The sequence below is a fragment of the Taudactylus pleione genome, unplaced genomic scaffold (assembly GCF_031769625.1).
Source record: "Taudactylus pleione unplaced genomic scaffold, aTauple2 ptg000502l, whole genome shotgun sequence".
Taxonomy (NCBI): Eukaryota; Metazoa; Chordata; class Amphibia; order Anura; family Myobatrachidae; genus Taudactylus; species Taudactylus pleione.
The window spans coordinates 5321635-5343780 of record NW_028284904.1 but is presented as its reverse complement, the minus strand read 5'-3'; the positions used below and the strand labels follow the sequence as shown (position 1 = coordinate 5343780).

At 45.9% G+C, this 22146-nt stretch overlaps 1 protein-coding gene across 1 annotated transcript; it reads right to left on the bottom strand.

Annotated features, from left to right (window-relative positions):
* Window positions 1–17782: 17782 nt before the first annotated feature.
* LOC148501806 (olfactory receptor 5V1-like) lies at window positions 17783–18724 on the bottom strand. The gene has a single exon (XM_088449992.1). It carries the CDS (start codon window positions 18722–18724, stop codon window positions 17783–17785), a length of 942 nt encoding a protein of 313 aa, XP_088306118.1.
* Between the last annotated feature and the right edge of the window lie 3422 nt (window positions 18725–22146).

Sequence of the window (22146 nt, the reverse complement as noted above, 5' to 3'; positions counted from 1 at the left end):
AAATGGCGTGCCCCCCCCCCCAAAAAAGAGCAACCAGACCCGGGCATTAGTAACCCAGTGCTGGGTGTGCTTAAATACAGGGGACAAATGACGTAGGGGTCCCCTGTACTTAAGCACAACCAGCACCGGGCTAGTCAGAACCAGCGCTGGTTGCCAAAATACGGGGGACAAACGACGTAGGGGTCCCCCGTATTCTGCGCAACCAGCTCTGGGCTCTGATCCGGTCCTGGTTCTGGAAATACAGGGGAAAAAAATTAGTAGGGTTCCCCTGTATGTTCCAGAACCAGCACTGGACTTTTTCTAGCGGGAGGCTGATGCCACAGCCAGGGGAGCCCTTTCACCGGGCCCCCCAGCCGCAGCATCAGCCCTGACCGCTAGTCAGCCCAGGCCGGGGATCCCTGGAGAGCTGGGGACCCCCCCAATAAAGGGGTCACCCTCTCCAGGGCACCCCAGGCCCAGGCTGATAGCCCGGGGCTATCCCCGCCACCCCTGGTGGCGGTGGGTGGCGGGTTGATTGTGTGGTGTGGTGTAAATAAAGAATATCAAACATTGTCTTTACAAGTAGAACTGCAAGTCCCAGCTAGCCTGCCCCGCATGCTGGTACTTGGAGAACCACAAGTACCAGCATGCAGGGCATTAAGGGCCCACTAGTACCTGTAGTTCACCTGTAAAAAAAATGTTTAAAAAAACACACACACCGTGACAGTATAAGTTTATTAAACATACATACACACACACACACACATGTACACATACTCACCTATGTAACATCGTCCACTTGTCCGGTAAAGTATCCATAGGGGACCTGTGAAAAAAAACATACTCACCATCTCCTATGCGAGGTTCTGTCCTCTTCGTTCCAAAGTAGGCATCCCCGGACTTGGCAAAAAAACAAAATGAAAACGCGATCCACGAACTTAGTACCGTTCTATAGAACGGTACTTCCCGAATGAGAGCTTAGCGGCGGGGTATCACCATGGAAACCCCGCTGCTAAGCGTTCATTGGCTGAGAGAGGTCATCTCCTGTCTCTCAGCCAATGAACGGCTCCCTCCATTGACTTTAATAACCTTGCGGCTCCCACCGTTGACTACAATGGAGGGAGCCGTTCATTGACTGAGAGACGGGAGATGACCTCTCTCAGCCAATGAACGCTTAGCAGCGGGGTTTCCATGGTGATACCCCGCCGCTAAGCTCTCATTCGGGAAGTACTGTTCTATAGAACGGTACTAAGTTCGTGGATCGCGTTTTCGTTTTGTTTTTTTGCCAAGTCCGGGGATGCCTACTTTGGAACGAAGAGGACAGAACCTCGCATAGGAGATGGTGAGTATGTTTTTTTTCACAGGTCCCCTATGGATACTTTACCGGACAAGTGGACGATGTTACATAGGTGAGTATGTGTACATGTGTGTATGTATGTTTAATAAACTTATACTGTCACGGTGTGTGTCCTGTGTTTTTTTAAACATTTTTTTTACAGGTGAACTACAGGTACTAGTGGGCCCTTAATGCCCTGCATGCTGGTACTTGTGGTTCTCCAAGTACCAGCATGCGGGGCAGGCTAGCTGGGACTTGCAGTTCTACTTGTAAAGACAATGTTTGATATTCTTTATTTACACCACACCACACAATCAACCCGCCACCCACCGCCACCAGGGGTGGCGGGGATAGCCCCGGGCTATCAGCCTGGGCCTGGGGTGCCCTGGAGAGGGTGACCCCTTTATTGGGGGGGTCCCCAGCTCTCCAGGGATCCCCGGCCTGGGCTGACTAGCGGTCAGGGCTGATGCTGCGGCTGGGGGGCCCGGTGAAAGGGCTCCCCTGGCTGTGGCATCAGCCCCCCGCTAGAAAAAGTCCAGTGCTGGCTCTGGAACATACAGGGGAACCCTACTAATTTTTTTCCCCTGTATTTCCAGAACCAGGACCGGATCAGAGCCCAGAGCTGGTTGCGCAGAATACGGGGGACCCCTACGTCGTTTGTCCCCCGTATTTTGGCAACCAGCGCTGGTTCTGACTAGCCCGGTGCTGGTTGTGCTTAAGTACAGGGGACCCCTACGTCGTTTGTCCCCTGTATTTAAGCACACCCAGCACTGGGTTACTAATGCCCGGGGGCTGGTTGCTCTTTTTTGGGGGGGTGCACGCCATTTTAATCTTTTTTTACACAGGTTTTTTTTTTTTTTTTTTTACCACAGCAGCACAGACGGGTCTCACGGACCTGTCATTGCTCTGTGCCAATCACACAGATGCATGTAGCACGGATCTCCCGGGTTCGTGCTACATGCAAATGGGCACCATAACGCTGATTGGCTTCCTGTCTGCCACTGCAGTGCCACTCCTAGATGGTCCACGTGTTTGTGCCGCCCACTTGTGTCGCTTAGCATAGTCATCCAGCTACCTCGGTGCAACCTTTTGGCCTAAAAACAATATTGTGAGGTGTGAGGTGTTCAGAATAGAGTGGAAATGAGTGGAAATTAATGTTATTGGGGTTATTAATAGCGTAGGAACAAAAAAAGGCCCATTTTATGTGATTTTAGCGGGTTTTTTTATTTTTTAAGAAAAAATCCAGATCCAAAACACAAAACCCAGAACCCAAAACACGGAAGGGTGGTTTTGGCAAAACCAATCCAGATCCAAAACACGAAGAAAGATCCAGATCCAAAACCAAAACACAAAACACGAAAAGTGGCCGGTGCACACCCCTAATCCAAATCCTGACCGCGGAAGTCCAGCAGGGATGAATATCCCGACAGCTAAAAAGGTAAGTATAACTAACCTTATTCTCCCCCCTAAGCCTCCTTTAGGGGTGCCTAACTCTAACCTTCCCCCCTAGTTCCTAACCCTAACCCCCTCTATGTACCTAAACCTAAACCCCCGTCCCTGCAGCCTAACCCTAAGTCTCCCAGGGGGGTGCCTAACCCTAACCTCCCCCAGGGATGCCTAACCCTCATTCCCCTAGCCTAAACCTAACCCTGCCGGGGGTGGGTGCCTAACCCTAAGTCTCCCGGGGGGGTGCCTAACCCTAACCTCCCCCAGGGGTGCCTAACCCTAACCCTCATTCCCCTAGCCTAAACCTAACCCTGCCGGGGGGGTGCATAACCCTGAGTCCACCCGGGAGCCCTAAAACCTAGCCCTCCCCCACTTCGTACGCCGGTATGCCGGGCGTTGGGCTCCCGGTGTAGGTCTAATGACAGGCATCGGGATTTCGACACCTGTGATTAGTACCTTGTCGGGATTTGACAGTCGGGAAGCCGGTGGTCGCCATTTCGACCTTCGGCTTCCTGACTGCATCCCCTTTTGAACTGCTGCCTTATGTAAGCTGATTTATTGTTCCTGAAATGTGTTTGCCTTATGTAAGAAGCAGGGGCATCTTAAGAGAGGAGGTGGCCCTTGTGCATTCCCCGTACAGGGCCCCCTCCTCTCTCCCCTTTGGCAGGTAGCCGACTGCCGCAGCTGGCCAGCCACTGCAGAAGTAGTAGGCTCTGGGCCCTAGAGTGTGCCCAGAGTCTACTGCGCATGTACAGAACGCCAGAAAAAATGGCCGCGGTGGCCATTTTCCGGTGTTCTGTGCAGCGCTGACACCCGACTTGGGACCACAGACAGGTGGCCCACACACCCTGCACCCATTATAGATACATCCCTGGTGAGAAGCCATTACACTGGCTATGCCTTTTCAACTCCCATTGGTCATCTGAATTTACTCGCTATATGCACATGATGATAATGATAACATAGAAGGGACACTCAGCACATGATTAGTCCATTCTGCAGATGCCTGCATGAGTCCCACTGTTCCCCTGCTCTGGGAGAGACAGCCCCTGAGGATGCACACTTATTTAATCTCTGGTGAGTATGGCTTGTCAATAGCCGGGCAGCAATGCCGTATAATGCGTGCAGGGTGTGCTGTGCGTACGGGTCTCTGGGTCCAGGGGGGCCCACAATGCACATCCTGCACCCATATATAGTTATACTTACCTTTTGCCAGTCTCCAGAGAATCTACTGTGCTGCCAGAGAGGAGGGGGCCCACACGGAGGCTGCACATGGGCCCCCTCCTCTCTTAAAATACCCCTGCTGGGCAGTCAACCGGGAACACACTGCTTAGCCAATCACTAAGAGTCAGTCTATAGTATTTGTATACCACATACTAAACTAATGCTAGTAAACATCCCCTTACTCATCCCATATTTCCAGTTCCCAGACACAGAAAATAATCTCTTTTAATTCACTAGATGCACTAGATCAGAGTTTCCCAAACTCCGCCATTACAGTCCAGGTTTTAAGGATATCCATGCTTGAGTCCAGATGGTTAAATCAATTGACTGAGGTACTAATTAAGTCACCTGTGTTCAAGCATGGATATTCTTAAAACCTGGACTGTAATGGTGGCATTTGGAATCCTCTGCACTAGACAAAACTTTTATTGAAATGTGTTTTCTCTTCTACTCTTGATTTTCTTTTTATAATATACATAACTAAGCTGACCAACTTGGAAGGCCAGGATTTATGTGATATACTGTATATAGTATGTATCACTTTTTCTTCCTGAGCAAGCCCTATATAGTATTATATTCTACTAGTTTAAATCTTCAAGTTATTAAGTTTATTATGTAAAGTCATCCATATCCAACCAGTGGAAGGCCCAGAACAGGCTCCCTGGGTGAAAGTTCTGCCCAGCACTTTCCTCTGTGATGTCCGCCCGGGACCCCAACCACTCCATTAGGCATCCCAGACCAATTGCCACCTCTCTGTGAAGTTTTCATCCAAATCCATCCAGTGGAAGGCTCAGAATAGGCTCCCCGGGTCAAAGTTCTGCCCAGTGTACACCAGCGGAAGGTCCAACCAGGACCTCAACCTCCTAGTATGTCTTCTGGGATCCAGTGTTACCATTGTGTGAAGTTTCACATCATGTCGTCCAAATCCATCCAGTGGAAGGCCCAGGACAGGCTCCCTGGGTCAAAGTTCTTCACATCGCACTCCTCCGTGATGTCCAACCGGGACCCCAACCACTCCATTAGGCATCCCAGACCAATTACCACCCCTCTATTTCATTTTCATTAAACTCCATCCAGTGGAAGGCCCAGAACAGGATCCCTATGTCAAAGTTCTGGCCAGCATCCTGGGTCAAAGTTCTGCTCAGGGATCCAATGTTACCACTCTGTGAAGTTTTCATCCAAATCCATCCAGTGGAAGGCTCAGAACAGGCTCCTCGGGTCAAAGTTCTGCCCAGTGTACACCAATGGGAGGTCTGACTGGGCCCTAACTACCCTAAAACCTGGCCAGGATCCAACTGACCAACTCACTTTGATTTCATCCCAATCGGTGCAGGGATGTCCGAATGCATAAAACCAATTACATTTATATATAAGATTTCTTAGTCACGTAATACAAATGACACACTACAGCCATCTTGTGGCCATTGCGCAAAATGAGGGCAACTAAAAAAAAAACACATTGGTATATTTACTAAGCGTCATAATTTGCTGTCTAATTAAAACCGACGGGCATCAATGGCGGATGGCAGTAACCCGTATTACTATGCAGCGGTTAAGACTGTCATTTGTCACCCGCTGTCGATATCCATTGGATTTCAACCCCCTGTTCCATAGCAAAGTCAACGGCAATCCACTGTCAGTCTGTGGTGGATTTTAGTCACTATTATATTAATAAGGTTTAAAGCGGTTAATTTGAAAGAACAAAATGATGTATGGAGAGTGTCCCCGAGTGACCTTTCATTTGCTACAGGTAAGACGAGAACAGAAGATCAAGGGGAAAAAGAAAATGAGCAAATTAAAATCCCTGTTAGTACAGATATAAAAAAGAAAAGTCAAATAAAAATAAACAACTATAGTGTGCCTCTCTGTTAGTTAATTGTTATCTGTTGGAGACGTTGGAGACCTGGGACCCCCCATCTTTGTCCCTCTTCCCTTCTTCCCCTCTCTATTCCATTCTTTCTTTCTTTTCCCTTTTGTAATTTTTCTTTGTTTTCTTCTGTATTTTGTATATGATTGGTTTATTTTAATACTATAATGAAAATCTGGATGTATTGTGGCTGAATATTTGTCTACATTTGACATATTTGTGAATGTTTTTTTCGATATGTACGTCCTTAAATAAAAATAAAAATATATATAAAAAAAGTAAACAACACACTTAAGGTGGAAGAAAAAAAGGAGGGGGGTGAAGGAGCAAGGTGGGGGTGGAGGTAAAAAAATAAAAATAAAGCCTAAACAGAGTAAACAAATTGTACAAGAGACAAAGAAATAGAACAAAACAGACAGTTGCAGGCAATACATTAAAAAAGGTGGGAGAGGTCCTGTAAGAAAATTTAAAAATTACTACATATTATTTCTATATTTGAAAGTAAGATTGGTGGGATCCTCTGAGTGTTATCTTTTAATATATTTTTGTCTCCCACTTTTTTGAAATTTGCTGTTTGCTGAATCTTTTATTGTTATGTAGTGTCTTTAAAATAAAAGATAAAAAAAAAGGTGGGAGAGATAAAATAATAGATAAGAGAGTGTAAAAAGGCAAAGGGAGAAAAGAGAGTAAGTGATAAATGAGAAAAGGGGTCAGACAAAAAGAGGGAGCGAGAAAAGAGGAATAAAGGAAAAAGTGTGAAAGGTAAAAAAGGAGAGTAAAAAACTGCAATGCTGAGCATAATAGCTAGCAACTGGCGAATGACAAGTCCAAAATAATATTAAAGTATACTTAAGAATAAAAAGTAATACTCCCAGAAATTCCTTAGAACACCACATACAAGCTTCTCCCTTTAGATTGCATAGAATAACCACTTCAGAACAGCACATAATTGATACAGAAGTTGTAGTCACAACAAAGGAAATAAACTATACAACCTTTTGTCTGTATATTTAATATTTAGAGCCTGCTTCTAAGTTGGATTCATCTCTTTACCGTTTACCTGGCTAATATTTTTTTTAAAAATGACCCCAAAATTGCTGATTTTTTTTATTGGTAAATGATGTAAATAAGAGCTATTTATACCTGATTCAAAATATTTTTTTTAACAAAAATGTAAAATCACATTTTAATAGCCATAAATTACATAGTGTAATAACAAATATGATCATTTTGGTGAAGTTTTTGAAAATAATTACTCTATAATTAAAAAAAAAAAACGGGGGCTGATGGGCAGTAAGGAGCAAGGGGCAGATTATTTATTTATATATATATATATATATATATATATATATATATATATACACATACACACATACACACACCGATCACTGTCGCCAGCAGCTATAGGGGCACTTGGTGGGGCAGAGCTGGAGCTGCTGCTTCTAGTGCAGGCTCAGCTGCACAGAAGCCGAAGTAGAAGGTGGGGGTGCTGCCGGCAGTGATCGGGTAGCTGGAGTCATCCCAACCCGGCGCGGCTGCAATAGAAACAGGGCAGCTATGGCAGAGCCGTAACTAGGCTTTTTGGTGCCCTGTACCAGAATGAGCATTGGCGCCCCCCCATTTTTGAAATAGGGACATAACACACCCAAAAAAGGGGAATGGCCTCATGGGGAAGGGCCAGGGAAAAGATAGGGGAGGTCAGGAGATGCTGGGGATGAAATAAGAGGAAGCTACACGTGAGAAAGATAATAAACAGAAAATTGACAGGCCCAAACAGCGCCCCCTGCCCATGCTGTGCCATGGCACCGGCCGCACTACCCTAGCTACGGCCCTGAGCTGTGGGAGACTTATGAAACAACAACCGAGATTCGTGAAACTCCTAGAAACCCAGAAACCACCCCTGAAAGACTGGAGAGCAGGCACCATCTTCTTAAGCCCCCTCCCCTCGCGGCAAAATGTCGCAATTCGCAGGTCGAGCGGTCGGAGGCAGAGCCAATATGAAGTGATTCCATTAGAATCGCATCATTTGGCTCCTTCCCTTCCTGATTGGACACCATGAATGACATGGTGCCTGCCCGCCAGGTCCCATCCTTATCGAGTCTACAACCCGCAGCTGCTGCAAGGTAAGTGTGTGTAATGTATGTGTGACATATGTATGTATGTATGTGTGTGTACATATATATATATATATATATATACACAGTATGTGTGTGTAAAACCCCTGTAAAAATCCTGCATTTGCCCCTGGCAAGTATGAGGCAAGTAACCATTTCTGGGCGTCATCTAGGCGGTGAGTATTATGTATCTGAATAGCATGTGTTCAACTTAGGAGTTCGGACATAGTTGGGACGATAGAAAAATAAATAGTGGCCAGAGTGATCGGGACGCATGAAGTCTAACAAATACACATAGACAGACAGATAGCGTAATTAGCATATTTAAATCCGTACTCTACCACAGCCGGGGACAAAATCGGACGTAGCTGCCTCTCGTTCAGAATCAGGCCCTTAATAATGTAGAAAATGATCATAGACTCAGCAACCTCAGATTTATTCATACTGCAGAATAAATAAAGGGAAAGCCCTGTTTGAAATCAAAACTAAGTAGATACCGGTAATGCTTAATATATGAACCTAAAATTGTAAACTCCAAACTTCCCTATAATTCTAGTAATAACCATTGGAAGTCAGGTCCATCCTTACACTTACCTGCTTCCAATAAAGGGCCTGATTGCAGTTTGCGTGCGTTCGCTCTGAATCAGGGCGTTCCTTTTATTTTTTCTGGCCTCCAGACCGCTCGCACAGCCGTGGGTGACCAACCACGGCTTGTGCGAGCGGCCTGGCGATGGTCGCGATAATCTCGACCATCGGGCTTGCGTCGAAACCCTGCAGGAGGGTCTCGGCTCCCGCAAGCCCGAGTGGACTTCCTGATCTAATAGAGCAGGAAGTCCACTACTGACATCACAAGTGATGTCAGTAGGGCCGCCCACAAACGGCAGGCGTCTGTGCAGCCACCCCCCTCCCCGCCTACAAAACGGGGCGAGCTGTCAAACAACATCGACAGCCGCCCTGTCTTGTAGCGAGCCCTGGAGCGACGGAGCTGCTGTCGCTCGCTGGGGCTCGCACATGCGTACGCCGGAGGCGACGCATGTGCAGGGGCCAAACATGGACCCGCTTGCGAGCGCTATTTGCTCGCGAGCGGGTCTGAATCAGGCCCAAAGTCCTCATATCACTGATATGGCTTCTGGTAGAGGAAGAGTGAGCAGATATTTTTAGCACATTAATTCAAATCCAGAGTCAACTCTACTTGGATAGATTAATTGACTGAATCAATGTGTCACAATGTGATGGTTTATATTGCAAACTGCCACAGAAAAAGCTTTGCTAATGTCTATCTTAAAGACAATTTTAATGATCAACTGATGTGTTTAGAGTCATGAGTGCGTGTTCCTGGCACTAAATAGAGAAATCACTTTAATCTACGTAAACCAAACAAGTTAGCTGGCTGGTGTCCAAAGTGTTGGTTTAAAGGTTAATCTCTCAGGCTAATGACTTTTAGGGAGGTTCATACAAATTGTATTTCTGCTCTTTGTAGGTTTAGTGCCCTAACTGAATATTGTCTATATGTTCAAAGAGGAGACCGCTAGGTTATGCAAATACTCTTTTTAAATAGAAAGTGTTTATCTAAATTAACTCTTTTTTTGCAACCTGGTCCTTCTTCCCATAGGCATTAGCAATAGTACGAAAGAAGGCAGAAACAATTGTGAGCGATTTCAAATTGATGAAAATCGATCAACATTTTCAGCCCCAGAAAGAATGGGCCTGATTCAGCAAGGATCGTAATTCTGCACGCAATGCAGTTGCTAATATCAGTGGGGATATGTAAATGTTTGCATTTGCAATGCAATCTCAGCCTATAATGAGGACGCCAACTTCCCCTTACTCACATCCATATACTTGGGAAACATAGCAAAACAATCGGTAACATCAAGTAACACATATAGGACCTCATTCAGACCCGGTCGCAAGCGCTGAGCACTCGCTACCAGGTCAATGTTAAGGCCCTGCGCACGTGCAGCGGCCGCACTCCGGAGCTCACTATAAAAGGGGCGGCTGTCGATGGTGATCGACAGCTCGACCCATTTTGTAGGTGGGGGGGTGGCTACACAAACGGAGGCGTTCCCAAGCGAATGCCTGCCGTTTTGTGGGCGGCCGCACTGACATCATCAGTGATGTCAGTGGGGAGCTTCCTGCTCGATCAGAGCAGGAAGCTCCCTGGGGCTTGCGGTTGCCGAGACCCAACCTTAGGGTCTCGTTGCAAGCCCGATGGTCGCGATGGTCTTGACCATCGCGACCATCACTCTGGTCGGTTGCTAAGCTGTGGGTGGTAACCCACAGCTTAGCTAGCGACCAGGAGGCCGCACTAAGAGAAAGAAGCGGCCGCCCTCATTCAGAAAGAGCGATCGCTTCTTGCGACCGCCTCTGAATGAGGGCCATAGTACTTCCCAACATTCAGCTGAATGTCAGTTTACAGTGGGGGGTGTGGCAGTAGAATAATGCCATTGTGGGGCCGTGGCTGCAAGATCGCATCATCTCGCCCCGCCCCCTCTTCACAATACCGGGGGGGCGGGGCCACGATGACATCGCGTCACTGCCCCCCCCACTGCGGGGTTTTGATTTTAACTCTACCGGGGGGTAGGGAGGGATGGCGGCTGCCTGGAGGCTTGCCTGCCTTTCCGGGGGGCCGGGAGCGGCACCCGATATTCGGGAGGCTCCCGGCCAAACGCCAAATCGGGAGGGTAGGCAAGCCTCCAAGTATCGGACCCATACACACAGGTAAGGCAGGTCAGACATCACTCAGGAATTGCTAACTTCAGCGCACGCTATGAGGCCTCAGGCTGCGTCTGGTATTGCAGTGGCTAATTTATGCACGCCCCTGCAATGCTGTCCCAACGCACTGGCACGCCTGCGTTCGCCCTACCACCCCCCCTTGTCACCATGCCCAAATGGCACTTCCTGTGTCAATCACTCTGCCATGGGTCTGCGTACACACTGTAATCTAATTAGCGATCGCAGTGGCTAGTTCGCGCACAGTGATGCATACGCAGATCGCGAAAAATTGCCCGACTGCGTGCGTCTTAGCACTTGCGATCCTTGCTGAATCAGGCCCTGTGTTTCTGGAGATAAAATCAAACATTTACTCACAGACAATTTTTGATTAGTTTTTTTTGTTTCTAAGTATTAGTAAATGTACGATTTAGCCCCAGAAACACAACATCGATGTTGATCAAAATTGACCTTTAGTACAGTGTTGGCTAACCTTGACACTCCAGCTGTTATGGAACTACATAACCCAGCATGCACTGCTACAGTTTTGCTATTAGGGCATGCTAAAACTGTGGCAGGGCATGCTGGGATATATAGTTCCACAACAGCTGGAGTGTCAAGGTTAGCCAACTCTGCTTTAGTATATATACCCCTTAAGGAGCCCTTAGTGTGGGCAGGGGCGAGTAAATGTAAGTTGAATACAGTTAGGGTGTGTTCATGTAGGTGCAATATATACTGTACTGCACAAATTTTAAGAGGCGTAGCTCATGCTGGTGCTAGAGGGCTGGTGTAATCCTAGGCAATGATTATAGTGATCAGCAGCACTATTTAGCCACTTCTGATTGGCTGATTGTCTCTTGACCCATCCAGCTGATAATACTGTACTCCAATTATTAGTGTTGCAGTTAGGAGCTGATTGGTTGGTACTTTATCTCTCCCCATGGCTTATTATATCTGCCCCATAGTCTCAACATTCTAATCGGCTCCAGAGCTGGAGTTAGAGGTGGGTTTAATAGACAGCAGCAGGGGGGCTCCACACGATCAGGAAGCAGAAACCCTATGTTATTTTGCTATTGCAAGCTAATTTTATATCCTGTCAGCTTCCAACGTGACATCTCCTTGCCGATGTCCCCTCGGGTCACCTGGCGGCAACCCAATCCCACATAAATCTGGAGCCACTCCATCACAGCGACCATCGATGGTGCCCAGCTCTCTGCTTTTTCCCCATGTGACGTCATTATGTCACGCATCACATGGCAGCGATCCAGTCAGTGGGAAACAGGAGTCTAGTGAAATAGCGCTGCAATGCATCCACGGCCAGAATGTGCCGTCATTGCCCCACACCCACTTTTCAAAGCTGTGATTCATGTCACTTTACAGTAGGTGGCGATACAACGCATCATTGTGACCGCAACCCCCGCTGTTTCTAACCATGATTCGCTACATTTTGCCACCGGGAGGCAGGACTAAGATGATGCAATGCAATCTATATTATCCAATACCAGGGCCACCCAGTGTGCCCTGGCCAGAGAGGGGTGGGCAACAGGCGGCACAGAGAGGTGAGGGCCGCACAGGCTGGACAGGGTCACTCCCTAATATACCAGGTCACTCCTAATGGTCTGAATGTGAATGCTCACTTTACCAAAATTCATTATAGGGGCGGGGGAGACCATCATTCTGGACGGTATGGCTCCACTCTACACCATTGTTCACGAAAAACCTCAACCACACATTTCCAGGCATTTATGATTTAGTTCATAGGGGTAGATTCAATTATTTGTGAGGTTTACCCTGTGGCTAATTGTCAGACCTGCACTGCTCAAGTATAAGCCGCGTCCCCGCACGCTAAGCCCCAGAGAGTGCACTTAGCACAGATCTTTCCTCGCAGCCTCTAGGGCTTAACCCGCAGGTATGTCACACAGGGTAATGGACTAATAATGGAATAGCTCTGGGTGCTAAACCCAGTACTTTACTTAAAATCTGCCCAATAGTGTGTACAGGGCACTTTATGTATGTTCAATGTAATCATCCTATTTACTGTCATCTGCCCCTTTGGGCATGAATCTGAGTTGTTTGTACATAATGGGAATGCAGCTCCAGGCACCCACTGCGAACGGAAGGTGAATGCAGGGCCGGCTCCAGGGGTTGAAGCACCCTGTGCCGGCCCTTAATAATGCGCGCAAAATTTGGGGGTGTGGCCTAATTACCATAGGCCATGCCCCCTATGTGATGTTATTTGGAGGTGTGCCCTCATGGCATGCCTCCAAATAATGTCAGGCTGTGGGTAAAGCTTCCCCCAGCCCTCTCCCACCAGTGAATGGATGCCGCGTGCATGCGGGGTACAAAAGAACCGTCAGAAACAGGCCTCCCTTCCCCATATTCACGTCTCAGAACAGAAAGGAGCTCTCGATACACGCTTACGACACTTCCACATCACTCCCAACAGACAGGGCGGTTCCGTGCTCTCGCCTTGTTGCCGCCCTGTTCTGCCTCGAAACACAAAATTTCACAAAAAGACAGTTCTAATTATGGGCCTGATTCAGCAGAGGACGGAATAGCAATGCAGCACACAAGCCGCACACAAGCCGCACATAAGCAGCACACAAGCCGCACACAAGCAGCACACAAGCCGCACACAAGCAGCTCTGCAATTCCGCCCTTGCTAAAAATGCAAATGCATCAGGAGGTGTCTGATCGGTCGCGATGGTTGACCTATTGGTCAGGCTGCGGTAGCAGACATTGGCCTCGCCACTCCTGGAAAATGGGAGGACACGCCCCGTTTCCATGAATGCAGGCTGTCCCCGCCCTGCGCTGCTCCACAAACGCCTCTACCTGTCAATCAGACAGAGACATAGTGGGTCCTGCGCAGATTTCTGATAATCGTGAATCTGCGATCAGCCGTGCACTTGCGTTCACTGCTGAATCAGGCCCTATGTCACTACGATCATCAAAATTACGCACTTTGTTGACATGTTCTATTATGTATGAGATTCGTACACATGCAGCCAATAAAGCTGGGTACATACATACTGACAGATATATTCACCAATCAATAAATCTGGTGCCCGTCAGCCAGTGGGTACCAACGATATGTCTGTGAAAGACACAGATCACAGACATATCGCATCGGCTGTGCTGCACAGCCGATGGCAGACATGTCTGCAGATATATCTGTCCATTGGGCAGTGTGTATGGGCGTTCTGCTGTCCTCCCGTACACATGCAGCAGAGGCCATGTGGAGGGGTGCAGGTAAAGCCCCCCGGCCAGCGGGACCCACGGCCAGAAGAAGATGATGGTCGTTCTGTGTGTATGAACGACCATCATCTGCAGATCTATTTGTGCAGTGTGGACCTCCCATTAATGTGAAAAGATGGGACATAGCGGTACTTAAGTTACTTATCGAAGGTCACACTGAGCCAAGACTGAAGTCTGTCTTATCATTTATTTATCATTAGAGTAGTCTGTATGCTGGTTCCCTCATTGACAGCCAGGTGGAAAGTGATCATCTCTGGGGCATCACAGAGAAAGAACTTGAGACAGGCCTATACCAAATGGCTGCCATGTTGGCTCCTCAGCTATAGTTGATGTGAAATCCATCGAGCTACTTGTTTGACCTGGGATCAAATCTGGTGGTCCGAATGCTGTAATTTGGGCAAATCCAATTAACCCGACCTTGTTCTATCTGTAAAATAAGTATAAGTAGGAATATTGTAAACAACATTAAAGATGGAAATTATTTTATGCAACAGCTGCCTCATTGAGTTGGCATCTCTGAGGTAAAAATTAATTATACATGTTGGCAAGAACACTCATGAGTAGCCTGAAAAGCTGGGACACAGTGGGGATTGCATGACTTGTCCAATGCCATGAGCAGCTGACACTGGGGTTTGAGCCCATGTCCTCAGGAAGCCTCACTGGGTTTTATTTGCCAACAGACTACTTACCCTATATAATGGCTCCCTCACCGCTCCCTTTGCCAAACCATTTCAGAAATCAGTTTTAGTGTCTGCTCCTGGGCAGATAAAGCACTTTACATCTAAATATATGTATACTGTATCAGGACTCAGAGTTGGGTTAGTGTTAGGGTTGTATTTGTGGCAGGGACATTTTAAAAGCACTGTAGGCCCAGGGCAAAGCAATGCAGTGCCCCTATGATCAGACACCCAGTGCCCCCTCCCCCAATTAATAAAATCAGCCCAATTCAGTCACCTAGTGACCCCCCATTAATAAAATAAGACCCCACATCGGACGCCCACTATCCCCTCTCCCCATCTAATAAAATAAGACCTTACAACGGACACTCCAATGCCACCCCCCATTAATAAAAGCAGACCCCAGATCTGACAATCCCTCCCCCACACAAATTAAATTAAATCAGACCCTACGTTTAAAAAAAAAACATATTCCTCCTGTGATAACATGCTGTCTCTCCATGTGCTTTCATACAGTGAATGGCTGTCAGCCCTCTGATTGGTGGATAGCTACAGCCATCCACCAATCAGCATGCTGACAGCCATTCACTATCTTGCTGCAGGCTGGGAGGCAGGTAGAGAATGCTGCACGATAGCTCCAACCATCTACAAATCAGCATGCTGACAGCTGCAGGCAGGGAGGCAGGTAGGAAATGCTGCCTGGCCGCTGTGATTTTGTGAAATACCCCTTTCACACCGCATTGCCGGGTCTCACCCAGGCTTTTGTACATGGGTCAATCCCATGTACAAAAGCCGGCACTTGGAGATGAGATCATCTCCAAGATAAAAAGCGAGAAAGTGTGTGTCTGTGTTTGTTCTTTATGCACGACCAGAATTTTGTACCTAACTCCACCAAATTTGCCATGGTGGTGTAGTTTGACCATGATTCAGTTTTTGGCTATGTTGGAAGTTCATCAGGGAGGTTTACGTGGTTTACCATTTAGGCCGTAGAGTCTCTGATTTGAAATATTGGTTTGAGCAAGTTCGTTCACTTAGGATGTCTTTCAGTGCCTAAAACTGCACTGATCTGAAGGCACAGACTGATATGTACCAGTGGGGGGCAGGCAGAGCTTCAACAGAAAAGCACTGACAGTTACTCATTTCCTCCAACTGTCACACTGCACCTGCACTGACAGTTACTCATTTCCTCCAACTGTCACACTGCACCTGCACTGACAGTTACTCATTTCCTCCAACTGTCACACTGCACCTGCACTGACAGTTAATCATTTCCTCCAACTGTCAAACTGCACCTGCACTGACAGTTAATCATTTCCTCCAACTGTCAAACTGCACCTGCACTGACAGTTACTCATTTCCTCCAACTGTCACACTGCACCTGCACTGACAGTTACTCATTTCCTCCAACTGTCAGACTGCACCTGCACTGACAGTTAATCATTTCCTCCAACTGTCAAACTGCACCTGCACTGACAGTTACTCATTTCCTCCAACTGTCACACTGCACCTGCACTGACAGTTACTCATTTACTCCAACTGTCACACTGCACCTGCACTGACAGTTACTCATTTCCTCCAACTGTCACACTGCACCTGCACTGACAGTTACTCATTTCCTCCAACTGTCAAACTGCACCTGCACTGACAGTTACTCACTTCCTCCATTGTTGGTCTGCAATGTAAAAATTGACTGCTGCAGATGGAACTTTAAGGTTGATTCTTCAACCTGAGCAACGCCGGGTATCACATCTAGTTAAAGATAAGAGGATATCAAACCATTCTACATAAAAATTACTATCATAAAGATGAAACACCAGGGCACTCTAAGTACATTTTTACACTTTTCTTATATGATGTAATAAATAACCCCACAAAAGTTATATGACAGAGAAAGGAATAGGAGGGACCCTGGAGACAATTCTACAAATTAATTTTCTTTTTTGAGGTGAGAATACCTGTAACAGAGCTGCAGTTCACTTCCAGCTATTTAAGGCATTCTTGGGGCCAATCATCCAAAGTTTTGGTCAGTTCGAAGAGGAAAATTCAGAACTTTATTTACAGGGAATGACTATTGTTGGAGTGATAAAGTCATTTTTCAATATACATTCGCAACATACTGAACAGATGGAGCATTGCCTGTCCTACAAAATCCTCAATTATGTTCATTTACACTTGGAAAATAGCATAGCAAATGGTTTCCAAGGAACAAGTATTCTGTAACGCCTGTGAATCCAGTTTGGGATAACTAGGGCTATGGGGATGATGTAGACTTGCCTGCAAAATTAGAGTTGCATGCATATATAGGGTATTTGGGTTTTCAGCTTTCTGCCTCCCGGCGTCGGTATTACATCCGCCGGGCTTAAGTCCGGCGGTATTTCATACCAATTTCATTTCTGCAGTGTTAGAGAGGTTGTTTTCATTGATGCCTACTGGTGAATACGTTTGATGCACATAAAATAAATGGACACAAGTGGGGCATAAATGTCTGCGATGTGTTCGTGGCGTAAACCAGGCGCATATATTACTGTTACTGTCTGAAATGTATTTCATACCTTGTGTATAGGCTGCAAATGGAAACAACATACAGAAAGACAATTGTTCTTAACGCTAGTGACCACCACAAATCAGTGTGTGTCTAGCACAGTGAAAGCTCGTCTTAGGCACACTCACAATAATAATGGGAAGGGAAAGCTCCAATCACTGTCGGCGGAGCATTCACAAATTGTTCCCTAGTGCCGACAACTGACATCTGCAAACAATTTGGTTTCCCCAGATCTATATGCATCTTTCTATTGGTCTGTATCTGTATGCAGCTGTGCAAATAAGCCCCTACTGTACATGGCCAACGTTAGAACTCCTGACACGAGTGGGCATAAGTCGCAGGATCCTGCTAATCTACACGGGAGTGCACATGGGCATGCACTGTGCAAAGTTAATGCAAGATATTCCACACTAACTAGCTTAGCACTCACACTGCATCAGCCCTTATACGTCTAAGCTCATTTATTTTTGGCATACCTGGAGATAACTTACTGCACTGTCTGTAACCACAGATTCACCAAATTTGAAAAAGTATTTTCAATTCTAGTGGACTTTCCCCCTACCCCCCCCCCGAATCAAGACTGTTTGGTTGGTTAGAGCTCCTGTATACAATACGATAATATCAAATTAATTAGACTAAAATGAAGCATTTATTAGAAAAGTATCTGTTTCTTATTTTGCATAGCGCAGTCTTCATCTCTTGATTTTTCAAGCTGTAAATGAGTGGGTTGAGCATTGGGATGACTGCTGCATACAGAACAGCAAAGATCTTGTCCTGGTCCATGGCATAGCTGGACTTCGTCCTCATGTACATGCCGAGAATTGTCCCGTAAAACAAAATGATCACTGTGAGATGTGATGAGCAGGTGGAGAAGGCTTTGTTTCTTCCTTCTTTAGAGGGAATATTCAGAATAGCCGAGATAATAAACACATAGGACAAAAGTGTCAATACCGAGGGTACAAAACCAACAATAGACCCCAGGCCAAGTATCACCGTCTCTATGGTGTGTGTATCACTGCAAGAGAGCTTAATGAGGGGTTTCAGATCACAGAATAAATGATTAATTTCATTTGACCCACAGAATTGACAAGACGATATTAAGGCAACGTAGAGAACTCCTTCCAAGACGCCTACACTCCACGATGAGCACACCATCCAGACGCAAACTCTGAGGCTCATAAAATACGAATAGCGTAAAGGAAGACAAATTGCCACATAGCGATCGTAAGCCATAGAAGCCAAAATAAAGTACTCTGTCACTATCAGGACCACGAAAAAGAATACTTGGGCGATGCAGCCCTTGTAGGATATGGCTTTATTGCCAGTCAGGCAGATGTCCAACAACTTGGGCAGAATCATCGTGGTGAAAGAAATATCCAAGACAGACATATTGCACAAGAACATGTACATGGGGCTATGAAGATTAATGTCCAAGCAAAACAGGCCAATGGCTAAAATATTTCCCACCATCGCGGCTACATAGATGACCAAAAACATCGCAAACAACATTAGCTGTAAATTTGGAAGCTCGTAGAACCCGAGGAGAACAAATCCAGAGACCGTGAAATTCATCGCCTCCATTCACATTGAGATGAAATGATAATTTCATTGATGAGCTTAGAACTCATGACCCTGCAAATGTTTTGTTGACTTATTGGGAATAGAGAAATGTACTGTGCGCTTATATAGCATCTTTTCTATGCCCAGGCACTCAAGAGGGTTGACGTTAGCTCTCATACATAAAACTCATGAGACTTGTTAGGCATAATAGCACTTTTTACCTTTTAAAAATCAAGAAGTTAATTAGGTTTACATATTATATGTAAAGAAGTGTTTAGTTTGATGTAAGACAAACATCATGGCAGTATAATTGCATCCATAACCATCATCATTCTCACAATCGCAGTTCATTTATAAAGCACCACCTATTCCGTAGCACCCACAATGAACAAAATGTAAACAGAACAAAATATAAATAAGGGGCAAGAGAAACAATAGCATCAGTAAACTTAAATACAATGTAAAAATCATTGAAAAAAAAAAAATCAATTACGTAAATAGAAACAACTAAAACTAAAGATACCCGTTCCAAGAGGACAAAGGTGGCGATTCCATTCAGAGTAATGTGAATAGCGCCGGAGCTATTCAATTGTCCCCATCATGCCCCGCATTTAGTCTGGAGATGCAGACTTAAGCTAGATGTATGGGAGAGCTCCTTAAAGTCAATCCAATGCATCCAGGTGGCTGAGAAGTCGGTGTACAGGCTGAGAGGTAGATATCATCCATCATTATGTACAGTAGAAGTTTAGTCTCTGGCATCAGTCTTGTGCTGATGGGTGAACATATGAACACCAATGAACAGTAAGAAACATCCTAGCCGCATTATTCATATGTTTAATCAGGGATTTTTTTTATATGTAATCAGTGGAGTAGGTTGACCATCAGAACCCAAAGGAACAGGGCACCCCAAAATTTTCATAGCCAAATACAATATTGTATTGCAGAAAGGGGTAATAAGTGACCAATCACACAAATGTAAAATAAAGCACACATGTATCTTGTACATCTCCAGCAGGGAGGGGATACAGTTGTAATGAATTTATGGATTGTGACTGGACACCGATACCACATGGTGAGCACATTATATTGGGTTTCAAGATTGGAGGAAAACGAATTGATAACCTGGAACACCTTATTCCAAACCACTTGATCCTCTTTAAATGCCAGCTCAGTACCCATGCCTCAGTAAAGAGTGGGGTCGCAGAGTATTGATCTTGTAGGAGGATTTCATAAATGCCAGAGACTGTATTGGTATGAGAGCACGGAGCCTCCAAAGGGTTCAGAGCCACTGCCCGTCACTGATAGGTTCCCGAGGGAGGACAGGAAGAAACAAATTTACTTAAAGCACCAATAGTCCAGTAGAGGATGGGAAGCTTGTAGTTCAGGGAAAGTCTTGTACCTGCCTATCAAGACCATAAGACCCATCCTGTCCCCTGCTCATTGGCAAAAGGAAATTGTAGAGATTATACAGGAGTGGAGTGAGAGAGGAGACCACCAAGGAGAACCCACTCCCAAATCAAATTTTTTCCATACCTCCAATGTGGGGCCACCCCTGACGAGCCTCATTCAAGGTACATATTTTACCTAAGTGAACTTCATTAACTCTCACAGAAACAGATGGTTCTCCATATAAAGCCAGCATCCTGTGGAAACAGTTGTTCCCCAGGTCCAAGCGCTCCAGCACCCCTTGCATGAAATTTCAATCAACACAGTCAAATGCCTTTTCAGCATGAGTAGAATGTTGTATCATGGGAGTGGAGGATGAAGAGACATGGCAAATTAAGTCAATAACCTTAGTGGTGTTATCTCTAGCCTCACCTGCTGGCACAAAGCCCACCTGATCGGAATTGACTAATGTTGAGAGATAAGGTGAGAGATGGTTGGCAATATGTTTTGCAAACAATTTGACATCAATATTTAGCAGAGAGATTGGGTGGTAACTGGACTACCTGGCTGGGTCCTCGCTCTCTTTTGGAATCACCAGAATATGGGCTTCTAGAGATTGGTTTGAAAGGTTTTCCCCCTCAGCGACCGCGTTTAAGGTATGTGGGAGCATGAGGCCTGATTCAGAGATGGGCGCAATGGTGCTGTTTTTGGAGTTGATCCATTTTTTTGCACGCATGTGTATGATTCGCACTGTGCATGCACCATGATTGAATTCTGGTAGAGTTCGCAGTGAGAACTAGGATGCAGAGTAATTGACAAGTCAGTGGCCGTTTATGGGAGGTAATGTGGGGTGTCGGGTGAAACTCAGATGTGAAGGCAACGATGACCAATGGTGGGACTAATGGTGCACCTTGGTATGCAAACAGTGGATTTAAGATACCACTGGTGGGCATCTCTGTACAAATCCCAGAGACTGTGGCGCGTTGGAATATTTTCGCAGTACACAGTGTACACAGTCGTAACCGCAACGGGATTTGCATCCACCTCTTAATCAGGCCCATACGGAGGAGTTGAGTTTGAAATGTTTAATAATAGGTAATGGAAAAGTCACCTGTGCCTGGACTCGATTTAATGGTTTCCAACAACTTTGTTTTTGTAAAGGTGGAGTCTAGAGCCTGTATCACAGCTCCATGAAGCAGGGGAAAACCAATGCCTTCCAGGTAAGTCAGAATCTCTTCCTCTACAGGCAAAACTTCCTGAGGCGTGCATGGTGGGGATAGACTATAGAGAATGGCGTACGATGCTTTAAAGGCTGTGTTATGCTGAACACAATGAATAAAGGTCAGAGGCGGGATCAAAGAGCCCTTCAAAGTATTTTTTATACTTTCGGAAAGCCCGTTTGACACTCTCTTTGAGAAGTTAATTTGAGGATGCTTTGGCATTTTTAATCTGCACCAGGGTTATCAGATGCCAGCAAGTGATTGTGGAAATTCTACGTCCCGCATCTTAGATAGTAGCATGTCAGTTCTTTGTTTTTCCTAAGAATGATCCCAGTTGGATACATTTCCCCCTAGTAACGCATTTGTCAGATTCCCAAACTGTAATGTGAGGGACAGCGGCACTATTAACGATGGAAATGTAATCAGAGATGGTTGTTTCCAGCTGCGCCTTACAGTAGCAATCTTGGGTCAGTTATCCAATGAATGTCCAACACCAGTGTTGGGAGTTGGCTCATGCAGTAGTAATTGTAATGAGATCGGTGCATGGTCAGAATCTGCAATCTGACCAATGGAGGAATCTAGGAGGATATCCAGGTAACTATGTTTATTAAAGAAATAATATATGCAGGAATATGAATTATAGTAGTAAAATATATAACCCCTCTGTCTTGGATGAAGTAGCCTACAGGTGTCAATTAGTTGGAAATCATGAAGAATTGTCATAACGTTCCTAGCTTAAGGGGGCCATGAAGCACGTATCAATATGTGACTCAAAAGTCAAGTTCAGGTATCCAGCCACTATCAGCGTCCCTTCAATTTTATCATCAA